At 38.8% G+C, this 26,641-nt stretch overlaps 1 protein-coding gene across 3 annotated transcripts in view; it reads right to left on the bottom strand.

Annotated features, from left to right (window-relative positions):
* The window catches only part of MED27 (mediator complex subunit 27), an 88,357-nt gene that overhangs the window by 39,768 nt on the left and 21,948 nt on the right, over nt 1-26,641 (bottom strand). For all 3 annotated transcript variants that reach the window (XM_051636753.1, XM_051636752.1, XM_051636751.1), the window contains exon 3: nt 16,281-16,411. In XM_051636753.1, coding sequence (XP_051492713.1) covers nt 16,281-16,411 — 131 coding nt within the window. The remainder of the gene's footprint in view (nt 1-16,280; nt 16,412-26,641) is intronic.

A 26,641-nucleotide genomic window follows, 5' to 3' on the forward strand; every position in this document is an offset into this window, starting at 1 on the left:
AGAGGGTCAGCTATGAATCACTACCAGGAGAAGATTTAATTAGATTTTTATCCCAAGTAAAGACATTCTCTGCACACAGACAAAACATTAAACACGGAGATAAATGATGGTGTATTTTAAGGCACAGTTACTTTGGGGTTTTTTGCTTTAAACTTACTGTTTATATTTTTCCTTTTCTTGAGTTGGCTGTTCACGTTACACAGTTACACCACCAAAGCTTATAGATTTCTTGTTGAAAAAAATCAGTGTTTTTTATATTAAAATCTCTCTAGTATTCCAGATCTGATAGCATAAGCATAAAACATACCCAATTAAAAAAAAACATTCTCTGCTTCATCATAGAGTAAAAGCTACAGAATACTGTGTTTTAATTAAAAAAAAAAATACTGTGTAAAGAACGGGACTCAGCTACACTAACATATACAGCTGCAAACTATGTGTATTAGCAGGTAGAGCTTATCATTAAGAGTAACCTCATATCAAAGATTTTTCTGAAAGCAACCAGAGGAAAGCTGAAGTCAACCATCAGGGGCAGGTTTATTACAGCTATTTTGATCATTAGGAATCCATTATCACAAATTCATGCCGCTACCAGGATGCAGGTTCAACTAGTAGCATGACAGTAAATGATATGATTAATTAGCTAACACATAGCTACTGCAAGTCAACCAGTTGAAACTGATGCCCTACAGAAACATATAAAATATTACCAAATAGTAGCTGTCACCTCTAAAGACTGTCCTGCAGTTTTATTTCCAAACTTCAGTCAATCTGTAGATGTTTCAAGGGAGCTCTCCATTCACACTCACTCTGCATTCACTACTCACTGCATTGACATGTGTTTCTCTATTTGATTTTTGTCTAGTCGTTTAACTATTCTTCACTTTTTGCCTAAGTGCAGCCACCGGGTTTTCTGTAGATCCAAACCACAAACACAAAATACAATTGCATTGATCTAATGAGTCAGACACATTCTTAATAGGCTCTATGCTCAAATCGGAGCTGAACTTTCCTCAGCACACCTTGTCCTTCCCACTCAGGAGATGGAAATGAACTTTTTTAAGCTTTGAAAGCAAGAGAGTCAACTAGTGGAGGAGGGGAGATTTAGATTAGACATTAGGAAGAAATTCTTCACTGTGAGAGTGGTGAGACACTGGAAGATGTTGTCCAGAGAAGCTGTGGCTGCCCCATTCCTGGACATGTTCAAGGACAGGCTGGATGGGGCTTGGAGCAACCTGGGCTGGTGGGAGGTGTCCCTGCCCATGCAGGGGGGTTGGATCTAGATGATATTAAGGTCCCTTCCAACCCAAACCATCCTGTGAGTCTATGATTAGGATAGAACTTACGTGAGGGATAAAACCTCTTTCTTGGAATTCTCTGAAACCACCAACCAGAACAATTTAAAAGATTAGGAAATATCTGAAACAACCTGAAAATTGGAACCATTCAGCAACCAGGTACCCTGTATAGCTTGTTTACACCAGCATTTTAAGTTGTGTGGAAAAAAACTGCAGAAGGTATTTGAGAGATTTGCAAAATGCAGATCTTTTAAGATTCAGTGTCTACTTACACTTTAACAAAGCAAGGCACAGCCCCAGCAAACAGTAATTCACTTGCATAAAGACTTGCTGGTGAGGGATGTTGCCTCAGAGATAATAAAAATTAAGTGGCTTAAACGCATAAAAAGCTTAGAAACAGATGATTCTACCATGGTACTGCAGACCTGCAAAAGTATACAGGAAAAGAAAAAGAAGGATATTACAACATTCAGGCTTCAATATCAGAATTTCTATACCCATCGATGACTTAATAAAAAACAGGAAAGACAGCAACTGTGGAACAACAACAAGAAATTAGTAGCAGCAGAGAATATTTTAGCTGTACTAGCAAAAATTATAATTGATTTTCTGTCTGCGGTGCTAAAGTTGCTATCTTTGCACTGAAAATAAATTTTCATTTTAAAAGCATAATCACGTGTTAAAATAGTCCTACCTGACATTTTCTGTCATCAAGCTAGTTTTACAGGTGACACATGAGAGCCACCATTGCTCTGTTATGTCAAGAAATTAATTTCCATTCCTCAGAAATACCTATGATTAAATTGCATCAGATTTGCTTATTGTCTATTATGCTGTAAAATCTCATTGTTGTAGAGGGAACCTTTCCTCTAAATAAAGAGCCACTTTCAAAGTTGAAAGAATCATGGCACCATCTATATATAAATAGCTTTTAAGCCAAATTTTAGATTAAGAAAAAAATCATACAAATAGTACATTCAATCCCAAGCACTCTCACTTGTATCCATGCTTTTAGTTAACTCACCTGCTTCTTGCTGTCTTTTTTAAAAGAGGCTACTGTAACCTATATTAATACTTAATGTATTTTATCAAAAAATATCTTTCTCCCTCCATCAACCACCTCCTCGGGAACCCTCCGTAGATCAGAGTTATTTTCAAGATGTAGGTTTTCAGCAGACCTCTTTAAGCAAAAACAGTGTTAACTGGAACTCTAGAAGCAGGTGATCTCCTTTGATGAAAGCTACAGGTGTAGCTTTGCATCCCCGGAGGTTTCCAAAATCCAGCTAGGCAACATCATGGCTAATCTCATCTAGTTGTGACGAGACCGTCTTGTCTCTTTAGACAAGTCACTCTTCTCTCCTGTTTAGACAGGAGGCTGGACCAGATGGTCTTCCAACGTCCCTTCCAACTCAATCTCTAACTAGAAATCAAAGACTTCAGTCTGGAGCAGCCACTGCCACTGTGGATTTTTCCATTAATGTCTACTTGAGTAGAAAGCACAGAAGGTTGCAGCAGGCAGAGGGCTGGCACAGCAATGTCTGAAGAAGAAATACACAGGAGAACAGTTGGAGGAATTACAACTGTGGAGCCTATTCAGTGTACTCAGGGGACAGATCAGAATTCTGTAACCGAAACACCAAGCCAGGAATTACTTCCTGTATTTTCAACTTTGTGGGTTCCTTGCTAACAATACATCCCAGCAACATTTAGCTAACCCACCCAATACTCTCTTTTTCCTTAACTTTGAAATTGAACCATAAAAAAAGTTAAAAAGCAATAAATGCTTAAACTTAGGTATTATTTATAACAAAATACTGCTACACATGACTGTGATTCTTCTTCAAACTATGAGGCTGCCGTGTAGCTGATGAGCCCCAAATTTAGATCCAAATTTGATTTGTCTTTCAGTCCTTCACAAAAGGTTCTTTTATAAGACCTGTCTACAAGGAGCATACAAATTTGTCATGAGCAAAAGCATCATCTTTGCTGAGCAACTGTCAAAATGCAAAACCCAAAATGAAAGAGGGTTCTGCATGTAAAATAGGAAGGTAGAAAAGCCTGGATTTTGGCTTGAGGGAAGCTCAGTTTTTAGTGCTATTTTGAACACAGATATTAAATTCTGACTTAAAATACATCAAAACAATCTGGTATTTTTCACCATTTCTAATGCACAGTTGATTTTAACACCAATCACTGAATGCAACAATCAGCAAAAGAGCTCAACAACTTAGATATTCAAGAAGTCTAGGGAGTTTGACACAGACTGACAGGCTCCAGCCAAGCTTGCTGTGTAATTATTTCATGTGTCTGCACTTTGTCTTCCATCAATGAAATGAACACCTAAAGGCAAGAACACAAAGGATACAGAATAATACATCACCATTCATTTATCAGGACAAACACTGACAGTGGCTAGTTAGAGCTTCCTATTAGGTCTTGCAAGTAAGGAATTATTTGGTCATTCATTGCTCAAAACGTGTCACTCTTGGACTTAGGATTTTGTAAAAAACTAACTGGTCTTGAATGCCTGACAATAAAGGACAAAAATCCAGACTCTTCTGCTGGATGAAGCCATCTGCTTTACAGTTAATGCCTTCTCTTATCCCAGCTTTGTACAAATATGACTCCGGTCACTGTCAACACTCCTGCACAATTCCCAGATGATGCAATCCACACAGTTCACATGGGGAAACCGAGGCACAGAGCAACTCAACAAAATAGTGATTTACTTTGCAATAAATTCAAGACTTTCTGTACCTTTAAGGGCTTTGAAGCATACGTGGCACAGGTCCAACACTATTCCACAGTCATATTTTGTGAGGGATGGAAACAAAGTATTAGAGGGAATAATAGAGCACAACGATCATACACAGAATTAAATCCTTATGTCATTCAAAGTGTCCAGGTAAACTTAGCAAAGGTTAAATAAGCTATTAACTACTTGAGCATCATCTCTATGCCAAACTAAAGCTTTCTTACCCAAAACTGAATTTGTAAGAACGATCCTGAACACTGCAAAAGAAAAAATTAATTTTAATGCAAAAATTGTTTCACAGAGATGCCCTTGGTTGCTAAAATTAGGGGACTTAATACAGGATTCCCCTGGCCATGACTCACAGACAATAAAGAGGCTGAATGCAGCCACAGAAAAGAGTCACAACTAAATCTGCCAACATTACCAGGTCTTCCCTGTCCACAGTGTTTACTCCCTATGTTACCCATGCAAAAGTAAGAATCAGGGAAATAAACTAATAATGAGGCAACTGTATCTAATTAGGAATGTTCATTACACTATTAATATACCTGTTTTCAAAATGACATACACCTATTATTAACATGACTGAAATTACAAACACAGCAAGATGAAGCTTTATTAGGTAAAATCTATTCAGGGATAGATGCAAAATTAATCCACCAGGAATGAAAACCACAGTAAGTAACAGACAAGAACATCTGTAAAGTAGTGAAAACCAAGTCAATCCACCCAGTGAAACTTCTAATGGTTGCATTATATTTATTTTTTCCACTGGCAATTTGGAAAGTGGGAGAAGCAAAAAAATGTACCAAATACTTCAAATTAAGATTATGTTTAGAGGAAAACACTATGAAGTCACCAGCTAAAATCTGCTACCCAAGCTTTTTTCATTTAACCCATCCATAGGGTTTCTTGTAAACACATGAATACCCAGAGAATGCCCTAAAGTGAAATTAAAAAGTAATAACAGTTATTTTTAACATCAAGTGAAGAAAGCAGAGCAAAGAAGTTCTACCTGATGTCCTCTCCAGTCAGAAAGGACATTTAGCTGTCTTTCCCAAACTCAAAAGCTGGGTGGGTTGATGGGTGCTGAACACAGCTGCTGGAAGCACCTGCAGGATGGCCAGCTGCCACCATCCCACCACCCAACATGCTCCTCAGGGGAGGGAACAGCCACAGGTAAATCCCTACCTGCAGTTCACTACTTGCGAGAAAAATTCCCTTTTTGTCGAGTTACTGTCAAAACTACAGGAGACTTTCTAACTGCCTTTATTTTCAGGTATAACTTGTGTCTTACTGTGACACACCTAGAGATTCCTCCTCCTTAATGGCACATACTTTGTGTTTGAAAGTCCTTTTATCCTCCCTTACAGTCTACTTGTTTAGTTTTCCTCTCAAATAGCTAAAAGCTACTAGGAATCATGTAGAAGTACAGAAGTGAAGCCATTAAAAAAATACATTCACCATACATTATTATTGCATCACATTATACAACAGGATTATGCAACAATGCTGCTCCTGGTGAGCCACCAAAACAGAGAGACCTTCTCCCTCTACCTTATTACAGCTCTGCTTTTTTTGCTCATCATCTTTGACAGGGGAATATACAACCAATGCAGATGGAAACCCTTGCTGTAATGCGTTCTGAATTTGGCAAGCAGCACCTTTAATTTATTCTTTTCAGATTGATTGTCTGCTGCAGCAAAGCAGCCTCTAACCCCCTCCCCCAAGTAGTAAGGCTAAAGAAAAAGGGGGGGTTAAAGCAATCATATTATAAAATCTTAGCTTTAGCAAAAGCTTTGATATTATTATTAAGTTCATACAAATTTCCTCTTATCTAGCTTGTTCTTCACTGCCTAATTAGTCCAACCACTGGTAGTGCATGTTCTTTTTTTTCTTCTTTTGACACAGAAACAAGCAGTTAAACTAGTATTTGCAGTCTGTAATTACACATTAAATCTTCATCCTTAACTTTCTTTTTTACTAAAAGTACAGGGATTCCCTACAGTGCAATGTTAGTGTTCTGCTCTAAGTGCTGCAAGGGCATCTTCTAATGGCTGGGGCTGTGGAACAACTTTTAATTAATTGCCACCTTTTAATGGCACGGTTCTCACACAAACATTACCTTTAAGGCAAACATACATCAAAGAGTCAGAAATTTGCTCTTTTACAACAAAGCTGCGATCCCCAGTAACACTAATATTCACTAAGGGCTACATGCTGCTCCAGATCTGCCCGTATTTCAGAAAATGATCATGCAGACGGAGGCTGGTACACAGCCCAAGGTTTCCAAAAAGATCCAGTGTTTTCACTTCCCAACCATGGAGCGTTCCAGCTAATCTTCAGCAAAGGAAATGGGAATAATTTCAAATCAATGCTCAGTCACACAGGCCTGCACATCACACCTGCAGCAACCCTATTTGTGTGATTAGCTTGTGGAATATGACACCAAAATATCAACTGGAATCAGTCCCAGGCCTCTTTTGGCTGATGTCCTCCAGACAGACGTGTTCACGGAGATGTTTCCTACAAAGACACTTGAGCTCAGGCTATCAGTCCATGGCAGCTCCCAACACACTAGTAACTGAAGCTCTATCCATGATAAAGAAATGATGAAATCTTCATTACATGCACTCCCTTTCCACAGTGGTTGATTAGAATATTTGTCGAAAAGTTAAATAAAACAGATTTTTCCTTGGTGTTAAAAAGTAAAATTTTACAACACAACTAATGCACATTTCAGCAATTTACTAGGGATAAATTAGCATCCAAGATCTCTGTCCCTTGTATGGATAAAAATTATTATCCTATTAATTTGGTTTTAGTAAAAATCTTTTCTCTGGACCATCTCTGTTGATCAATGCCTGCTGGTTTTTTGTAATTTGTAAGAAAACATGCAGCTCTACAGTGCTTAATGGAATGAAATTAAATTCAGCCTATAATTAGAGCAAAAAAACCAACAAGCCACATTGATCTGGTATAACTAAACAAAGAAGATTATTACAAAAACCCTGCTGTCGGACCTATCAGAAGATTAGATCAAGATTATTTAAAAAAATAAATAAATGATTTCTAAAGATGCACAGAACAACAGAAGTGTTGACTCAGTACTTATGAGATACCAAGCATCACCAGATTCAAGACTGGCAGCTGTTAGAAAAAAGAACAGAACAAAAACTCAGGCTTCCTCACAGTGTCATTTGTACCCAAGTAGTGGATGTGGAGTCTATTCAGATGATTATTGGACCTTTGGCAAGAGTTAGTGAGCTTCTACAGAAGTCAGCCCATGACCCACCTACTGACTACTGCAGGAGACCACAGAGCACCAAGCAGGGAAGTGCCTCCTCACATCACACATATTGGGAGCAACTCCACTAAAAACCACAACAGTTTATTACAGAATTGCTCCCTCTTACCAGTCTAGTTTGGATCCTACCCAACTGTCCAAGTCACACAGCTCTGCCTGGGGTTCCAACACTTCTACTGGTGGCAGATAAAACACAAATGAAAACCCAAAATATATTAATACTCTCAGAGGGTTTCCCTATTCTTTGGATGCTAGTTTAACACTGTTGGAGTGATCAAGTTTACAGTGCAAAAGGCAATTGGATTTCTATTTATATGCCATACAAAAATGCAGAAGTCAGAGGTGCAGGAGTGGACTCTGGATCCCAGCAGCTGCCTGTTGTAGGGCTGGGTGCTATAGGGCATTTTTATAATTTACAGACTTTGAAGGTAGACCACATTTCTTGCTCAGATTTCAGATTCTCACTAACCTATGTTGGTCCAGTATTCAAAACTGTCAAGACCTAAAGAAATTGCTTATCTTCTTAATAAAGCATGGGAAAGGATAATTAACTGAGCTAAAGAGCCCACAGATCACAAAGAAAGCAGAAAAAGAAGGGGGACCAAAAAAAAGGGGGGGGGGGGGGGGGGGGGGAGAACCAAAACCCCTAACAAAAAAAATCATCTGCCTGCCTGCCTATCTTTGGTATCTAAACAGTTTAGACAAGACAAATACATGATTCCAAAGCTAAACATGAGAGAGAACCTGAGTGAACAGAAGTGAAAACAAAGCAGAGAAATAACTTAACAGCACTTTATTTTAAAATATACCTCTTACACCAAAATCGAAAGTTCAACTGGATTGCCCCCTGCACTCTCTTCTGCAGCAGAGCTTGGTCAAGTATCTTTGGCTACAAATAGTAAGATGACTAATCAATGCTCTATCCCTGGTAAGTTACTGGATTTGATCTCACTGGAGGTCTCTAATAAAGCCCTTCATGAATCAAAACAGTACACTGGAGGGTTTTCTTTCTAGTTAAATGATACTGAGTGCTAACCAGGAAACACCACATCAGTAAAAGAGACAGACTATTACATTTAACAGCAGACTGCTTCTCCCCCCCTCAAGTACTTAAAACACACAAAAAGAAACAGGATAAAACAAGGGCAGCCTCACCACTGCTCCATGCCTGAGAACAGAGGTTGCTGAGCTCTACAAACCACTTGTCACTGCTGCTGACAGGGGCCATTAGGGGGAAAAAAACCTCCCTTTAAAAGCTCCGAATCATCTTTTATCCAAACGACAGGAATTAGTTAACTTGCTTGTGTTACATTTGAAAAGCACAAAGAACAACGTGACACCCACATTTACAGCTGTTCTCCTGCTAGAACTCAGTCCAATAAAGTTTAATGATGTGTTATCACCTCGGAATTTTCCCTCATAATTTGTAATACAATATGGGTTCAATCACAGCAGACACTTCCCCAGCTCTGGGATCAGAGTGTCCCAGCTACTTAATCTCAAAAAAAAAAACAGATCAGCTCCAAGATGACTACTAAATGTAGCCATTGAGTTTAAGGAGAACTGAAATCAGAATTTCTAATCCTGTTGTGGCAACCAACTTTGTAGTCATCCAGACAAGCAAATTTCTTAGCTTTCAGTGGTGGGGAAACACTGTTGAGAAGCAAATGAAGAAATCAAGTTTATGCAATAATACTTCTCCTCCTATGCCCTAGGATACAACTTTAATACTGGACTTAAGGAAACTAGAATTACCTAAGGGTCTCACTAACCCTAAACGAAAAGTGTGCTCTAACAGAGTCCCAAAACTCGTCTAAAAGCAAGCGTTGTCAGCTCTGCCTTGTAGACAGAAGGGAAACCTGAACTAAAATCCAAATCAAATCAGAACATACCTGTAACCTTAAAAAAACACAAAGCTATCGTATTTTCAATTGCTGCTAAAATTCACGATGATCTGAATTTCTAAGCACTTATCTTCTTGGAACAAAGATGTCAAAATAGTCATTTACTGTTTGTTCATTATTCTTTACTACATTCTACATAGTTTTCAAATGCACTTTGGGATGTTGCTATTCTCTGAAGCTGTGAGTGGGTTCCTATTATTTTGTTGTTTTCCTTTAAAGAAACTAAATACTATGCATACACTATCTGTATTCCTATCAAACATTCTAGAGGGAATGCAAACCATGTCCCAGCATCCTTACATCACACCACTCACGCACCACTATGTTTAGAAATGAATGGAATAGTAACCCCTGAAATGCACAGCATGGATTTTATAATTTAAATAGTTTTTCCTCTAGGGAATGGACAAAAGTTTACAAAACCACCTGTTCAATAAGCACAATCCTTTTCACCAGAAGTTACCAAGAACCAGTGCTCTACCTAGCTAGACTAGCTTTGGCAGCTAAAATACCACTATGAGGGGGAAAGCCAGTATTTTCAACCATCTGTGTAAAATTAGGAAGCTTATTAAAAAGCCAGACAAAGACATATTTATCATACACACACAAAAAAAAATACACATGGAAAAGAATAAGAAAAGAGCAAGGAACCAACTGCCTACGATTCTCTGAGGGAAAGCAACAGTTCTTTAACAAGCTGATGAAATACAATATAGAAAGTTTTAAAGAGACTTTCTATTTCGTTGAAGCAGGTGAAATATTAGACACTAGAATACTAAAAGAAACTGCAAGAGGTGCACATAAAACTCTGAACACACAAAAATCAAGATACCAGTTAAGGATAAATGCCATCTCACTGTGTGGCAACACACTGCAACTTGCAATAAAACAGCTTCACAAAACACCTGCAGAACAGGTGTTCATCAGTTTACCAAAAATAAAGAGTAAATAGTACAACGACATGATCCAAACTGTGCACAAGATGCCAAATACTAATATCAATATTCCAACTACAAGGTACATGGCTGCAAAGTAATCAAACCTATTAATGCAAATATTATTGCTTTGCAATATAAAGAGCTATTTTTTCTTTTTTTTTCCTTCATATATAAAGGTAATAATTTGCAGAGCAAAAGGGTCACATATTGTAGCAACGTGTTCTTGTACAGTTCCTGTTGCACTGCCTCACTACAGTCAAGCTAAAGGAATATCGTGAGAAACTTAAACATGAACAGGGATATTTAATGAGCTCCTGGTATTGGAAGTTATTGGAAACTGATCTCTTCCTTATTAATACAATTCCCCATCTTGTACAAAAAGATATCTCCATGTTCCAGAATGCAAACAGAGTTTTAATTTTTAATTACATTCTCAACCTCAGCTCTTCTGGAGAGAAGTATAGATGTGGTCCTGAGGATTATTGCTTTATTACATTATCATCTCGGTGGTATTTAATGAATATTGATACTTAATGCAGCTTTGCCAGTAGGGGGGAAAAAAGAATTTTCAAACTGCACAAAAAACTTCTGATGACTTTTCTCAAAAAGGAAAATACAGCCGTGCACATTGCTCTGCTACTCTTCAATGCTTCTAAGAAGAGGCCCAAAGCTTGGAGTACAGCTGGTAATTCTGAATGGGACTGATGCAATAACAACACCCATATGCTAAATAACCACATTTCCCACAGTTTGTAGACCAGGTGTCACATTCAACCCCTACACTGGATTCTTGGTTTCAAACTACAAATCCCCAGCTGGGATTTCAGACCCCTCTGACACAGTGACATCAGACTAGATAAGCATAATTTAAACATACAGCCTAAAAAAATACAAAACCTATGAATACTTAACACTTATTGGCTTCAGCTTGCTTTGCTATTACCTTCAGAATCATCTGCCTCTCTGCTTCATAATGAAAATCCCTGAACTTACGAAGCAATTAGATGCTGTTTATAAAACAAAATACTGAAAAAAGCCCTTTCCTCCAAAAGCTCTTGGCAAAGGGCTCATCAGGATTTATCTTAATGTAAAAATTATAAATTACGCAAATTAGGTGCCAAATAATTTATTCTAGCACATCTGATGACTGGTTGTATAGTTTATATATATACACATACCTTTCAGATAACTGTTAAAAATAGCAACTTTTTTTAATGATACATCACTGACTATTTTAAATGAAATTCCTTCCTGAAGACTCAATCTGTGTGTGTCCAGAAAATAAAAAAAAGAATCTTACAGTACTACTTACACAACAGAGCAATTAAAATGAATAGGGCATTAACACTAACAAAGAACCACTTTGGCCACGCTGGGATTGACTCCAGCTACAGCAAGCACAGCGTTTGAGATTTCTGTAAATTTGTTTTCCAAATCCAGACAAACAGATACCTGCTGATCCAGAAAATGAAGCTTTTAAAGAAGACCACTCATGAAAGAGCATCTTTTGCTAAGCTCCAAAGGAGGAAGTACAGACTACTTTCTTGTAGAAGAAGAATGCAGATGGAGGACAGAGGCCTCCTCCATCTCATCCAGAACAAGTGGCAGAAAGGTGACCCTCCTGAGTCTGCCCAGCTCTCTATCCTCAAGTCTTTATTATGTCCTAAAAGAAAAGTTATCTTCACAGCTGTTTGCTGCTCATTTATCTAGAACAATATCATGGGCAGCACTATCTTCTTCCTTTTTTTTTTTTAATAAAAGAAAAGTAATTTTGCTGCTCTGCTCCTAGCAACAGAGTACAAATTCAGAGATCTTTACTCAATCTATTACAATGCTTTCACTGTCAGGACAGGACATACATCAGAGCACTAGAGATTTACAAGACAAGTTGAAAAGCCCTAAAACAAAAAACTGGACTCTCTTTTACTCAAACTTCTCTGTCCATTGAGCCTGAAGTTGTCAAACAAGAATCAGACTTCCACTTGTTTATTGTTTCTAGCGTGCTTATTTTCCCCAAACCACAAGTGTCACAACAAATGACCCTAAAAGGCTCCATAAAGGGCAAGAGTCTCAGTACCTTTTGTGGTGAGCAAGTTCCTGTTCTGGCAATTTCCTTCCAGACAGAGAAGACAGATGATTAATCTGGAAGCACTGAGAAAGCCCCACACAACAGAGCTATCAAAGTCACAAGGTTTTCAGCCAAGAACCCTAAAAATTCCCATTAATACTAACTGGCCCTCTTTTGTGCCAATGAACACAACAATACACTCAACACCTGGTGCTCTCTCTTTTCTTTCTTCCTTCTCATCTCAAAGTGACTCACTACTGTCATTTTCCAGCTAGTCAGTGACAAACCAGAGACTGTGGGGCTCTCAGCAGGACATTCCACCAGCAGGGACCACCCCTGTGGGTTCCCTGCTCTCAACCACTCCAGACTCTTCGCTTGGCTCCTGCAGGGTTGTGGAGCCAACTTCACAACTGGGAATTAGTTTTTGAGCCAAGCAAAATAATACAAGGCTAAATAGCTGCATTAATTACTACATATCAAGAGGAAAGAAAAACAAACAAACAAACAAACCCTAAGAGTCATCATTTCTTATTGTATTTGCTTATTGCAAACCAAAAGAAGCCATCCTGGTTTTCAGAAGGGTTGCATGTATATGTCTTCCCCAACCCTGGGAAGGAGCTGACAGCTTTCAGCACGTCAGCAAACACTGCTCTGAGATTCTTGAACAGAAGGAAGGAAGAAGCAGCCAGATGAGAAGCATGTGAGGGAACGCATGTATTAGCAAGTACAGGGAGATGTCTTGTTAACAGAAGACAGAAGGAGGGACAAAGCAAGGAGAGAAAGAAGCCAGCAGTTAGTCATTTTCTCGTGTAGATAAATTTGGCTAGAAATGAGATGCTATCAATCTCAGATTCCTTTCTGTACTTTCAGAGTCAGTGAATACCAACACTGACGATCAAAACTCAACAAAAGGTCTTCTTCAAAACTGTTTGGCACTCTTAGAAGCCCTCAAAAATGAAAACAGTGAGGAAAAACGATAATTTTCCTTGTAGTGGTTGCACAGGACAGAGACCTTCCAATTAAAAACAACAAAAAAATCTTTCTTTTAATTCAAAATTGTTGCTGCTGTTTCAGGTATCTACTAGTGATAAACTAGAACTTCTTACTTCCAAACCAGAGCACATCAAAAGATGGCCTGAGGCTGGCAAGGGACAAATGGGCGGGCTCATCAAGAATCAGCTTTGCCATTAGCAAAATTCTTTCTCCAGGTCCTTCTTTAAGCATAATGTAGGAAGAGATGACCAAGCCTCCAAGGCAGGCTGAGAAGGTTCTGGGTTTGTTTGATTTTCTGGGGTTTTATGCTTTTTTGTCATTTTTGGGGGGGGTTTCTGGTGGGGTTTTTTTTGTGTTTTTAAAGCCATTTTGTAGAGGAAAGGAGATGAAAAAGCACAGCAGGGAGAGAGACTAAGGGCTAAAGAGAACAATGAGTCGACACAGCGCAAGACTCAAGTTTTGGATCATCACCCATACGAGAAGAGACACCATTTGGGTACATTCAGTCTGTCTAATAACACTCAAGTCTCACCACAGCAGTACAGATCAAAGATTTGGATTAACAAGACAGTTGTTCAGCTTGCATCATTGCCACTGAGAACGTAAAGTGCAACAGCAAATGTTACCGTGCAGGAATAAATAGATCAGTGAACACACTCTCTAATGCTACCTCAAACTCAAATTCACACATTTAATATCAAACTATTCATACACAAATTCTGCATAAAGCAGCTTTTAGAAGATTCCTTCTCCAAATCATCACCTGTATTACCTCCTGAGCAAGCGTTCCCTGCATTCCTTTGCTGGCTCAAAAGGATCACTGCAGTACTGCCATTTGCTCCAATCTACAATGATGTTTTGGCATACAGCCTGTTTTAACTACTTATGTTTAAGAAAAGTTCTAGCTAATATAATTGCTCTGAACAACATTTAATATCTACTTGACTCATAGCACATTGTTACTCAGCCCAAAGACTTGTCACTGAACTTAATTTTAATGGCATACATCAAACCAAAAAAGACAAAGAAATACAAAGTTACCCCTTCCCTGACTAAACAATAAAGCTAAAAAAAAATGTCCTGGATTGCCATGGGAAAATCAGTATGCAGAATGCCCTTTCAAGGAGATAAGGAGTTTTGCACCTGTATTTTTTCTTCTTTTGCATTTTAGAGAGTGTGAAGAGAAAGAAAAAAAAATATAATCACAGCATGATTCATCATTATTTGCATGAAACTACAGCAAAATCAAGATATTAAAATCCATTTGCTATATTTTTAAAACACTTTTCATAAGCCTATTTTCATAAGTCTTTTCATAATCTGTTTCTGCCCTGTGTTGGGAGACTTGATATTGAGCTCAACAGGTATTTGATTTGACTTCACATAACTATTATTCACTTCTTAAGACACACCAAGATAGCAAATAAGGGCATATACAGAAAGGTCAAAGAGAAGCCAGAGAGGAGGAAACAAGGGACAGATAAAGGGCCAGTTCAGGATAAACATATTTTCCCTGTGAATAATCATTGAAGTAGTCAGTAATACACCAAAACATAATTCAGCTACTAGCTGAAGTTTAGTTATCACACTAAAATTTCACTCTGTCTGCAAATTGTAGGTAAAAACACCAGTCAAGGAAAAATCACTGGCAGATTAAAAGATATACAATACTTTTAAATGTATTACATACCCCACATTAACATTTATACAGCTGCAAGTGTTTAAATACAGACTTTTAAGGCAAAAATATAAGCCAGCTCTTTCTCTCATTATATGAATTTCTAGTAACCAGAGAAGCCATGATTAAAAAAACCCCTAAACTAAACACCAAAATATTTCAAGACCTCTGAACAAAACCTGTGACAACTGCTACCACAGTACTCCAGTTCACAGACTCCTTGAAGTTCATTTTAAGCTCTGGATAAACCCAAAACCCCAGCAAAGGAAGAAGACTAATCAGCCAGTTCATCACAAGATATTGCTGTTCTTTCACAGATTGAAAAGAAACATCTGGTTTTCAAACCTGCAGTTCTGCTCAACCTGCCTTTGTAACCATCCGTCTTTATCTGACATATTTGTAAAACAATAAAACATTTTATGGATTCTGGAATGAACAGCCCCTTGAATTTAATATACAAGGAGAAAGCTCTGTTGACTCTGATTTTAATTTTTTTTTTCTTCTCATTTCATAAGGAAAAAACCTCTAACCTTCCTTTGATTCCTTCATCAGCTTAGGCCTGGGGACTCTGGTCAGGGGACTTTGATTATCACAACTATGAAGTTTTAATAGTGTAGAGTTTATACACTAGTGACTCTTGGTCTGTGAAAAAAAGCAGGCAGTTTCCACAAACTACAAGGATGCTCAGTATGATGAATAATTGCTTAGTGTTTCATTTTCTCCATAATAATAATTTTCTTATATGTAACTAAATATTTTAAGCAGTTTATTAATTTATAAGCCAGTTGTGGACAGCTCTGTTTTTTGCATCAGTACACAGACTGCCTCAAGTGTTGATACTCTATGTCCTCAAACAGTTTCTAAGTGTCCTCATAATTGCTTGTCACCTGTAAAAGAGGTTTAGATCCACTGCAAAATTAACATATGGTGAACAGATGGACTCAGAACAGACGTTTGTCAAGAAAGTACTCACACCAAAGACTTTTTGGCTTCAGCCTTTCAGGACCTTCAGAAAAGTCCAACTTGAAGCTCCAAGTCATACTAATCAGGGGAACATCTTTCCTCAATGACAATCTCATGTTGCAAAAAGTTCTATGACCTGCTACAAAGAAGAATCCTTGCAACTTTTCTGTTGCAGTGCCTCCATAAGCAGAAGAAACAAAGTAGTGTTTCCCTTGGGTACCCCATCCATGCAACAACAACAACTCATCTTTCATGAAACACAAACACAAGCAACAAAGCTGCTACTATGACGCTTCTTAAAAAAATCAAATTACAATTAAAAGTAAAAAAAAAAAAGTCCTCCTGTGCAAACTCTTCAAAATATTCCATTACTTACTGAGGAGGTAAGACAAGAGTTGTTGGCTGGGCTTTTGGTCTTCGTTTTGCAGATACTCCCATCTGGTTGGCAGAACGTTTCAAAGATTGCTGATTCAAAAGGCCAGATGCAAGCCCGGCGTGGTACTGCAACTGGATGATAAAAACCACATATTAAAATACATAATGGAAATCAGAAGATGCTTCCTTGCCCTGAGAAGATGGAATGCCTGTACTTGCTTAGAGTAATCACAAACTTTGCAGGACCATCTCCAGCCTTAGGACTAAGGCCAGTTCCTCTACGTATTTAGATGAGGACTGTGTTAATTTCTAGTTCTTCAATGAAATAATAAGGTATCTAATGGCTTGATGCTTAGAAGTCAGAGTTTTGCTGTGCCTTAGGGTGAGCATTGCCCAGATGCCCTGGGTCCTGGAAGTGCTTGTGAATGGGATCCTGTGCAGCCTGGTTTAGCGGGAGGTGTCCCTGCTCACAGCAGGGAGGTTGGAACCTGATGATCTTTAAGGTCCCTTCCAACCTTCACCATTCTATGATACCACTGCAGCACCTGATCTGCATCAGACCTCTACTATCTGTATAATCTGATTCAAATTACAGCCAGTCAGTAAGTTAACATATGATATGTCACATATATTGCTTGGACGAAAGATGATCTCAACAAAAGCATATTAAAAAAAAGCCTGATGTGAAATAGACATTACAAGCAAATCATGCTATAGGGCACGTAAGATGATGAATCAAAGATTCCCTCCCAAGTCCTAACTCTCCTGAAACCTGGGCTTGCTTTTACAGACTGTTTCCGTTCTCAAGGGATCAAGCATTCTTATTTTTTGGAAGAACATGAAGAAAGATGCAACCCTCTCACTATATAACTAGCTTTTCAGAAATAACATTTCTCTTTTTCTCTTAAACAGAAAAACCTACAAAACATTCACAAAGAAGTTTCTAACACTGTAAATAAAAATCCAGCCTTCAAAATACCTGCTAGCACATCCCTATGGCATTGCAACAGGAAGATTCACATTCAGTAGCTTTCTCTTCTCACCTTTTATTTTACTTGCCAACAAAAGACAGATTTATGAAGGACAGAACATGAATTTGCAAGATTTTGAGCACACTCCCACTGCTCACAGATTTCAGAACAGCTACAGTGCTCTATCAGTCCTGGAACCATCTTTTAAGTGCAACAAGTTACAAGTTCACCTCTAAACACATTCTTCCATTCTTAGTTTTGCAGAGAAGGGGGTGGAAAAAAAAGCTCAGAGTGTCAGATAAATACAACTCCCTTCATCATCCTAGTCCCCATGTCAATGTGTTCATTAAATTGTCTTAGGATTTGTTCTGAGAAAGGTGAACTGATTAACAGGTTAACAACTCTAATCCCAAGGCTGGCAGATAAAAAAAAGCTGCTGTTAGGAAAAGATGACTTAAAATGTTCAGAAACTAAAGGGGTGTTAGGCAAAGCTCTTCTGCAGGGTACTGACTGAAAAGGAGGGGAACAAAGATCAGTAAAGTGATCTACTTGCAAATGGCAATTGGAATGAGGGAAGGATCCCACCAGCCAGTCTGACTCAAATGTCAATGCTCTGAGTATCCATAAGGCTTTTTAACAGGCTCCTGATTTACTTGGCAGCTTTGGCACAACAGGAAGACACATCACATTCCAATGGGAAGAGAACAGCACCCCGGCCGGGGAAGGGGGTCTCAATTGCCCCACCAGCTCTGCTCAGACCAAGGGGTTTTGCTCAGATTTGTTTTTCTCTGACAGATTTCTGAAATGTAAAAAAAAATAAATAAAAACCAATGTGAGGAATGGACAGTGCACGTTTGAAAGGCAATGTTTCAATGTGTCAGGGGCTTAGTTTTCAGCTTTCACTACCAGAATTTGCAGGGGGTGCAATATGCAGGCAATGAAAGGGACAGAGGACCCCTCTGACTCCAGGAACATGCTTTGCCCGTTTCTTCTCTTCTTCAGCCATCTTGTGCTTAGATTCGCTGCTCAGAATGACACTGACAGGTATTTCAAGTAAATACTATAATTTGGACACTTGCTCAGAGACAGAGGTAATCACAGGTGCTAATCATAGACGAATTTTAAATGCCACCTTTTAAAAACATTTCATAACCTCCCAGCTAGCCTGACATTTAGTGGTCAGGCATAAAAAATGTAGGGAATTAAAAATAAATATATTCTTAAAACCAGTTCTGTCCTTCAAGGCTCACTCCCAGTGATTAAGCTATTTTTACTAATTGTAAGTATTTCTTTATAATCTCCCTTTGCTCCCAGGAATGCAGATCCAACTGTCAAAATCTATAAGGGACATTAAATATTTACCAAACCATCCTTATAATGGGAGAAAAGGTCAAAGTTAATAAAACTGACAGGCAGCTTCTGTCCAACTTGATTTATACATTATTAAAGTATCACATACTGTACTGCACAGAACGCATTCCTTTTAGGAGGTGGAGAGGTGTTAACTGAAGAGATCGGGAAATTGTTTCGTAATAATTTGCTCTGAGAAGTAGAAACAAGACTGAAAATAGAGCAAAAGCAGTACCACTAGCACCCAAAACTATAGCTGGGAGATTCACCAGTCCTGGTAGATAATAATTGTGCCATTTAGTTAATTTTTCTTCTTGCAAAATAAACATCTTCATCTGCCAGCATCAGCCATGACAGCAAATCTCAGCTAAAACCACAGCAATCCCCTCAAAATGGTTGTTTTCTAACAAGCAAATAACATATTCTCTTCACCTTAGGGAAGCCACATGAAATGTAGTGTCAGAGGTTACTACGGGTGCTAAAAGGCTCAGGCAGGGAGGCTGAGGTGAGCTCATGGGACTCAAAGCCAGAGAGTGCTGAGGGCTGGAAGAACTCTGGGGAGAACATGTACATGGGTATGTGCTTACAGGTCCTGCTGGAGGTGAGCTATGGGGAGACACCAGCCCTTGGTCTGAGCCAGCAGAAGTGGGCCATGCAGGTCTAAGAGACTCTGCAATCCAACCCAGCCAGAAGTTGGGCACTTGCTGACGGTCCTGACTGCCTTCTGGAAGTGTATTCCCAAGGACCTTCCATCTGCTTTTGACAACTGTGCACATTTAAATCAGCAGGAGAACAGCAATAGCTTTATCCACAAAGTATGCTAAACACTCTCTGAACTGGAGCCTTGGTGCAGCCCTAGGTAGTACTGCAGATCATTCCTTTATCAGTCATTAAGGAATTCATTAGGAGGCTTTATCACTGCAAGCATCCATGTCTTGCAGCTTTGAGGAATTCTAACTGGTGAAGCTAAGCTCTTTGCTTCCTAATGAAATATTCCTCTGTAAAATTTCAACAAGATTTGGCCTTTTTTCCTCAATATATGCAGATGAAACATAACTATGAAATAAACAAATAAAAAAATCCATTTACAACATTTAGCAGCTAGGATCTACACCAAATGCCAACTTGTGCAGTTTTATGATGTGCCTCATGATAGCTGGTATTTTTCTTAGAACTGTGGTTCCAAGCAGATGTGTGAATTCCACATTTTAAAATCAAGAGACTACAGTTCTCCAGGATGTAGAAGTCCTGACAATAACATTTCAGCACATACAAAAGCTTTACCTGAATGTTAAAATAATCCAGGTTCTGTTTATATTTAAATTTCATTATTTTTGAGATTCATTATTTTTCTATGGCAACTTAGCCTCTGTTTTCTAGAAGAAATTATCAGCAATGCTTCATAGGTGCCATAATTCACATTTTCACAGTGTTCCCAAGTATATGAAAACTACGTTCATATATTAACAGCTCTCAACCTCCCTCAAAAAGTGAACTGCATCAAAATAGAGACTGCACTAAGGAATCACTTCTCACAGTTGTAATTGTAAGGAGGGCAATTTCTTCATTCACTATTTAAACAGAGAAGGTGCATTAGAGAAATACAGTTTGGATTTAGTTCCAAAGGTATTCATACTTTTTCTAAAGTGAATCACAGAGTATCTTTTATTTAATCTCCTCCAAAGACAACCTTCTGATCAGGAGACAAGGCAATGCACTCCCTAAAACCATCAAAACAAACAAAAAAGAATCCCTTCATCTCCCCTGAAAGATCACACTGTATCCTGCAGGTGATCTTTAAGGTTTGGAGCAGACAAAGAACTTGTGCTACAGCCAAAGGGCTTAAATCAGACCAGTGCTTTAAGATCCGGAGTATTTTGCCCCTCATCATTAAATTATTTCTCCCTTTCAGCTAACAAGGGATTTGTCTATTATGATAAAACTCTGGTCGCTCTTTCGACAAGAGAAATGAGCAAGCAAGCAGGACACTCCCACAGTTTCATCTCTGCAGACTAAAGGAGGCAAGAGAGAAATTACTCTACCTTAATTAATATTTTTAAGCTTCTCTCAGATAATGAGTCCAGTTTGGAAATTCTCTTTTTCTCCAAACAATGTTTCATCATTTCAGTATAGCTGAATTCTTGACTTGGCCAAAGCAGCATAAATAAACCAAAAGAGCAGTCTCCAATTTATTTACTCATTGGTTCTCCTCTTGTGGAACTGGGTTGCAGGCTTTTCAATTAATAGCAAAGTTAGACATTATGCCTTTGCTCTATTTTGCAATTTAATTAGGACTTCTTTTTTTTAAGCATTTATGACCCACACTTTCCAGTTTATGAGAATATTTAGGCAACAAATACCTATCCATGATGGGAACAAAGGCTATCCCCCTTTTGTTATCTTGTAAATCCCTGTACAAAAGTTATTGCATTTTTTCCTAAATATCCTAATCCAACCAAACTGTGAAACTGATGAGCTTCCAGTTCTGTTGAGAGCCTCTCATGTGCCAGGACTCTTATTTGCATTGCACTGAGATGCAAAGTGCCACTGCCTCACCCTGCCTAAGAAACCAGGAGACACAAGCATTCTGAGGACATCTACCTGCACATTCCCCTGCACAGGCCATCTTGCTTTCCCCTTAGGTCTCTTCTCCTCTCTCCCAAAGCTAGGGAGTTGAAAGAAGTTGAGACATTTCTATTTAGTTATACATACAATAGATACAATAGTAGGAAATGCATCTATGTTTCTTTTAATGTCTCCTCTTCACTACATCTCTCTTCCATTGTCTTTGAATTCCTATTTCTGCTGAGAGTGCTGTTTTAATTAGTATCAGATCTTAACCTTAAAGTGTGTTCTTTCCATACTTTTCTTCCAAAAACATTGAAGTTCTGCTGATGAATGACTGCATCAATGTTCCCTCACTCCAATACTGCTTGCAAGTCTGGCTTTTCACCATGCAGAGATAGCAAATCTGGTGACAGTTTCTTCCAGGAATTGGTCAAAACTTCAGCATCTGCATCCCTGCTGCCAATAAAATTACCTGCACTGTTCTAAGTGTCTGCAAAAGCCTCCTTCTCAGGGCTGTTGTTTTGTTTTCGTTTTTTAAGTATTCTGGAATCCATTTAATAGTTATATCCATGACATATTATTGCTTTTTTTGGATAATGTCAACACAAAGGGACACTACACAGCCAACAGGCTCTGAGGTTGAAAGAGAATTAGTATTTGAAACAGATAGAGGCAATCAATCTGCTGCTACACATGACCTAATTTACCCCTTTAGAAGAATAACTGGATTTTATGTTTATCAACATCTCAAACATTTTAGGGTGCTCCAAAGAGCTTGAAGATACATATCTCCTGAAAGATAACTAGGTGAAGTCGTGTTTTCTTGGGTATGCAACTACAACCCAGTCATGAAACAATCACAAAAAGCAGAGTACAATTATTACACTGTGTTCTGCTTCTAAATGACAAAATAAACAAACCCATGTGCACCAACTAAGAGTAGTATTTTCTAGCTACCCTGAGCTCCAGAGTAGCAGTGAGCACAGAGGTTGTCCACTAATGGGCCATGGAGACGGTCTTAGTGTCACTCTGTGATATATCCACACTTGTGTGTTCATTTAATGGATTTCATTGAAGTCTAAAGACCCCAGAAGTGCACTTGATCAATATTTGACAGAAAATCTGAATTCCTTTTTGACAAAAGTATTACCTTTGCAATGGACAAATTATCTGTAGCAGGGAAAAGTCATCATTAAAACTCAAGATTGAACATGGACACAATTAGCATCTTCCCCCAGTGCTCCTGTGCTCCCTTGAACAGCCACCAGAACTTGGAGCTGAAGACACTGCTCTCACACTAAAATTAATATTTTTCTAAAGCCCTAAACTAAATCTTTGGTGTCAGGGGCTCAGGTGGCAGCTATGTCAGTATAAAGGATGGCCTGCTGCCTCCATGACAGGGGATGCTCAGGTGCTTATATAAGAAATGTGAAGATACTTTAAAGCTGAATGGTAGAATGAAGGGCTGGAATCAGCCACAGAAACATTCTTCAAATTACCTAGCAGCACACCATGATGTGCAGCACTGTGCTTGGGCTTTACCACTACAGCAAATAAACTGCCTTTTAGACAAATGAAGAAATGAATATTTTTCTTCAATAAAAGTCAACAAGGTGCAATGTTAATCCAAATAGTCTAGTTGCACCATCAGACAAAGGGGAGAAAGACAGTCAAAGAACAGATGAGAGGGAAATTCATTAGTGGATAAGCAATGTAGCAGTAATGACCCCGACTGGTACTTGTGCTGCTATTTTTTTTTTCCCCAACTCATTAAATTTAATTTTTTTAACTTCTGCTAAATGCCTTTCCTTAGCTTTAGTCACTCGCACAATAATTCAAATGCACAATGTATTTAGACTAGCAAGTACTCCCACTGAGTGTCAGACAATAGCTGTTAGCGTAGCTGTGGGTCCTTCTGCCAAGCACAGAGAAAGCTCGTGTTACTCAGTGTCCCATGGCCTTCCAGAGATTCCATCTCTGGAATACTTGTTGAAAAAGATCACAGAATCACAGAATCTTGGGGGTTGGAAGGGACCTCAAAAGATCATCTAGTCCAACCCCCTGCCAGAGCAGGGTCACCCAGAGCACATCACACAGGAACGTGTCCAGGCAGGTTTTGAACGTCTCCAGCCAAGGAGACTCCACAGCCTCTCTGGGCAGCCTGTCCCAGGGCTCTGTCACTCTGACAGGAAAGAAGTTCTTTCCGATGTTTACGTGGAACCTCCTGTGCTCCAGTTTGCACCCATTGCCCCTTGTCCTATCACTGGACATCACTGAAAAAAAGCCTGGCTCTGTCCTCCTGACACTTGCCCTTAACATATTTGTAACCATGGATGAGGTTGCCCCTCAGTCTCCTCTTCTCCAAGCTAGACCCAGCTCCCTCAGCCTTTCCTCATCAGGGAGATGTTCCACTCCATCATCTTTGTGGCTCTGCACTGGGCTCTTTCAAGCAGTTCCCTGTCCTTCTTGAACTGAGAGGCCCAGAACTGGACACAATATTCCAGATGTGGCCTCACCAAGGCAGAATAGAGAGAGAGGAGAACCTCTCTTGACCTACTAACCACACCCTTTCTAAAAGATGACCATAACTGCTCTACTTGCAAAGAAAATGCTGAAACGTAATGGTCAACAAAACCCAAGCCTTTTATTTCCCCCACAAAGCAATTAAAAAAAGAGCTTTTCTGCCCATACTCCAGGTTTCTGTGTTGAAAAATTAATAATATATATTTGAATCCTGGCTTGAACCTCACATTGGCTTTTGGGAGACAGTGCAATCCTGCTGATCATTAGCAGCTCTGCCTTCTCTGAGGACTTTCACTGAAAACTTTCTCTAGCCAAAACAATACTATACATTAACTAACAACTTTAAACTGAAACTCATTAGTCTTTCTTCTTTTTAAACCTTTCAGAATAGCCATTTCTGGCTTACAACACAGATTTTCAGATACTTCTCCTGAAACCAGACATCAGAAAAATCCACTCTCTGCATTTAATTAGGACATTCACAGGAGAAGCTGAACAATCACAAATTTGCAATCATTGTCATTTACATATAAGGTAGAGAAAATCCTCTTCCTTCACACTGCTAGAGACCAAAACATGCTTTACTGCATTAGCTTGTGCAATGCAGTATGGATATTAGTAATATATGGCCAAGCTTTACTTTTAAAAAAACACAAACCAAACCGTACTCTTAGTGATTTTTTCATGTCTTTACTTTTAGATGACCAGGCTGTAATGCATGAAAAAAACAACTTTTAAAACTTCAGTTTAAAAGGTACTTCAAGTCAGACATCCAAAAAAACAGGTAGACATTTAGAAGAGTCTTAGTCAAATTATTTCTGCAGACTTCAAAAAGTTATGGATGTTTTTAGGAATGAAAAAAGAATCTATCATGTTTGATTGATAAAAGTGTAGTTTTTAACTAAGACTGAAAAAACCTGAAGACTGGCAATGTTTTTTTCCAGAATAATATGCTTCCTCTGCTTTTTTTCAGCACAATGCACATAAATCAAAGAAATGTTAAAGAGGCCCATACATCACAAGCTGGCATTTCTAAACTATTTACAAAAACTGTAATAGTCAAGAGGATGGAAAAATATAGAAGTGTGACCAGGAAAGTTACCGAAAGCAAAAGAAAAAAAAAAAAAAGGCAGTTCTAGCATCCCGGCAGGGTTAATTAAGGTTGGAAACAACTCTAACCCAAAACAATCCTGATAATGCAGCACTATAAAAAGCAAAGAAGACAGTGTGTCAGTCACTACAGAGAGAAGGTGGATTTTAGCACCATGGTTGTTCCATGATTAAGCACAAGATTCTGAAAACAGAGAAGCAAATGCTCTAATAAGGCTTGAGCTCCACACAACAGCAGGGCTGACCTTGCATCTGCAAAACCACAGCCCCAAAACATCAGCACCACCAGTGCTGAGCTGCATATCCATTTTCACACCCCAACACCTAAGCATACAACAGACTTAAGGTAGATGAGGTTTTCCTCAACAACTTTTACAAAAGAGAATCTCATCTCCAGTTCTGAAAGGAAAGACATGGATTATGGGAAGTTTTCTCTGTCCATCTGTTGAAGATGTCACACTCTGACTAGAGAGTGCAAAAAGCACAGGGATGTTTTACAACCAAATAAAAAACTTACTGTATTCTGAACTAGTGTAAAAGCCATATGCTTTGCAAAAACACCTCTTCTGCTACAGATTTTTTTTTTACCACAGCACAAAGAGTAACAGTTCGGAAGCTGCTGTCGTCTTCATTTCTTAAAATAGATCACATATTCTTACTCTCCTCCGCCACGCTCGGGTAAGCTAGCCCAGCAGAAATCAGAAAAACAAGGAAATACTACAACTGTGCCATGGAAGCTAGAAAAGACATACTTCATTGCAAGGAGTTACCCACAGGTGAGCATCTCAGAGAGCCCAGGAACAGGATGATGCACCAAACAGAAACGTCTGGTGGAGCAGCACCTGAAGTGGTTTTACACTCTTCAGTACTGAGTATTTCAGATGAAGCTGGGGGACCTCAGAAATATCTTTAGGAGTAAAACAAATAAAATACACTTTAAACTGTTTTCATGGGAGCTTATGATGATATGATAATTAACTCAATTACACCACAAGATTAATAGCCTTTAAAACACTCCCAGTCATTCATTACAGGTCTAATTAAAACTCTCTGGGTGCTGAGCCAGCAAGAAATATGAAACTTGAAATATGAAAGAAATACGAAGCTTGGTAACTAGCCATATATAATTATATATGGTATTATCTTAATCATGCTGCTTGTTTCCAGGTTCACAACTGAGGGAGCAGTTTGGTTTGCTTAAAAATAAATAAATAAATGGACATGATGCCACTTTAGAAGCTTCAACACCTGCAACAGCAGATCAGCTCACTACAGCTAACCAGTTTATTTCTAGTTTTGCTGCAACAGTTAAGGTCTTCTACAACGGCAGATGCCTTTCCTCCCACACATCAATTAATTTGCAAATGCACTCAGGTTGTAGAAATAATGAAGAGCTGAATGCTTTTCTATTGGCAAGTTTTGCTGTCAGGAGGTGGATGCTGTAGGCGAGGTGCTAAAATGCGCTGCTGCTGCGTGCGTGCCAAAGGGAAGACAAGCCACATGAAACTTGGGCAACAGCTGACAGGGCACATCAGTTATTTTATTTACCTCTCTCTCACTGGAACCAAAAGGAAGCAATCTTCTCCCAAAGGTTTTTATTGTATTTATCTACGTATTTATAACACACTGTTTACAATGAGGTCTGAGCTTTTGTGCTGACCCAGGAATCACTTCATACTCGAGAAGAAAAGCAGTGGAGTTTTCTGTGTACTGTTACATATGCTAAAAAAGTTACAATAAACTTGTTAAGGTTACAAATGAAGAATTCAATAACTAGGAAATGCCTGAATGAATATTGTCTATGCAATCTAAATCACTCTGCTTGTGCTAAGGGTTCAGA

The sequence above is a fragment of the Apus apus genome, chromosome 19 (genome assembly GCF_020740795.1).
Source record: "Apus apus isolate bApuApu2 chromosome 19, bApuApu2.pri.cur, whole genome shotgun sequence".
NCBI classification, from domain to species: domain Eukaryota; kingdom Metazoa; phylum Chordata; class Aves; order Apodiformes; family Apodidae; genus Apus; species Apus apus.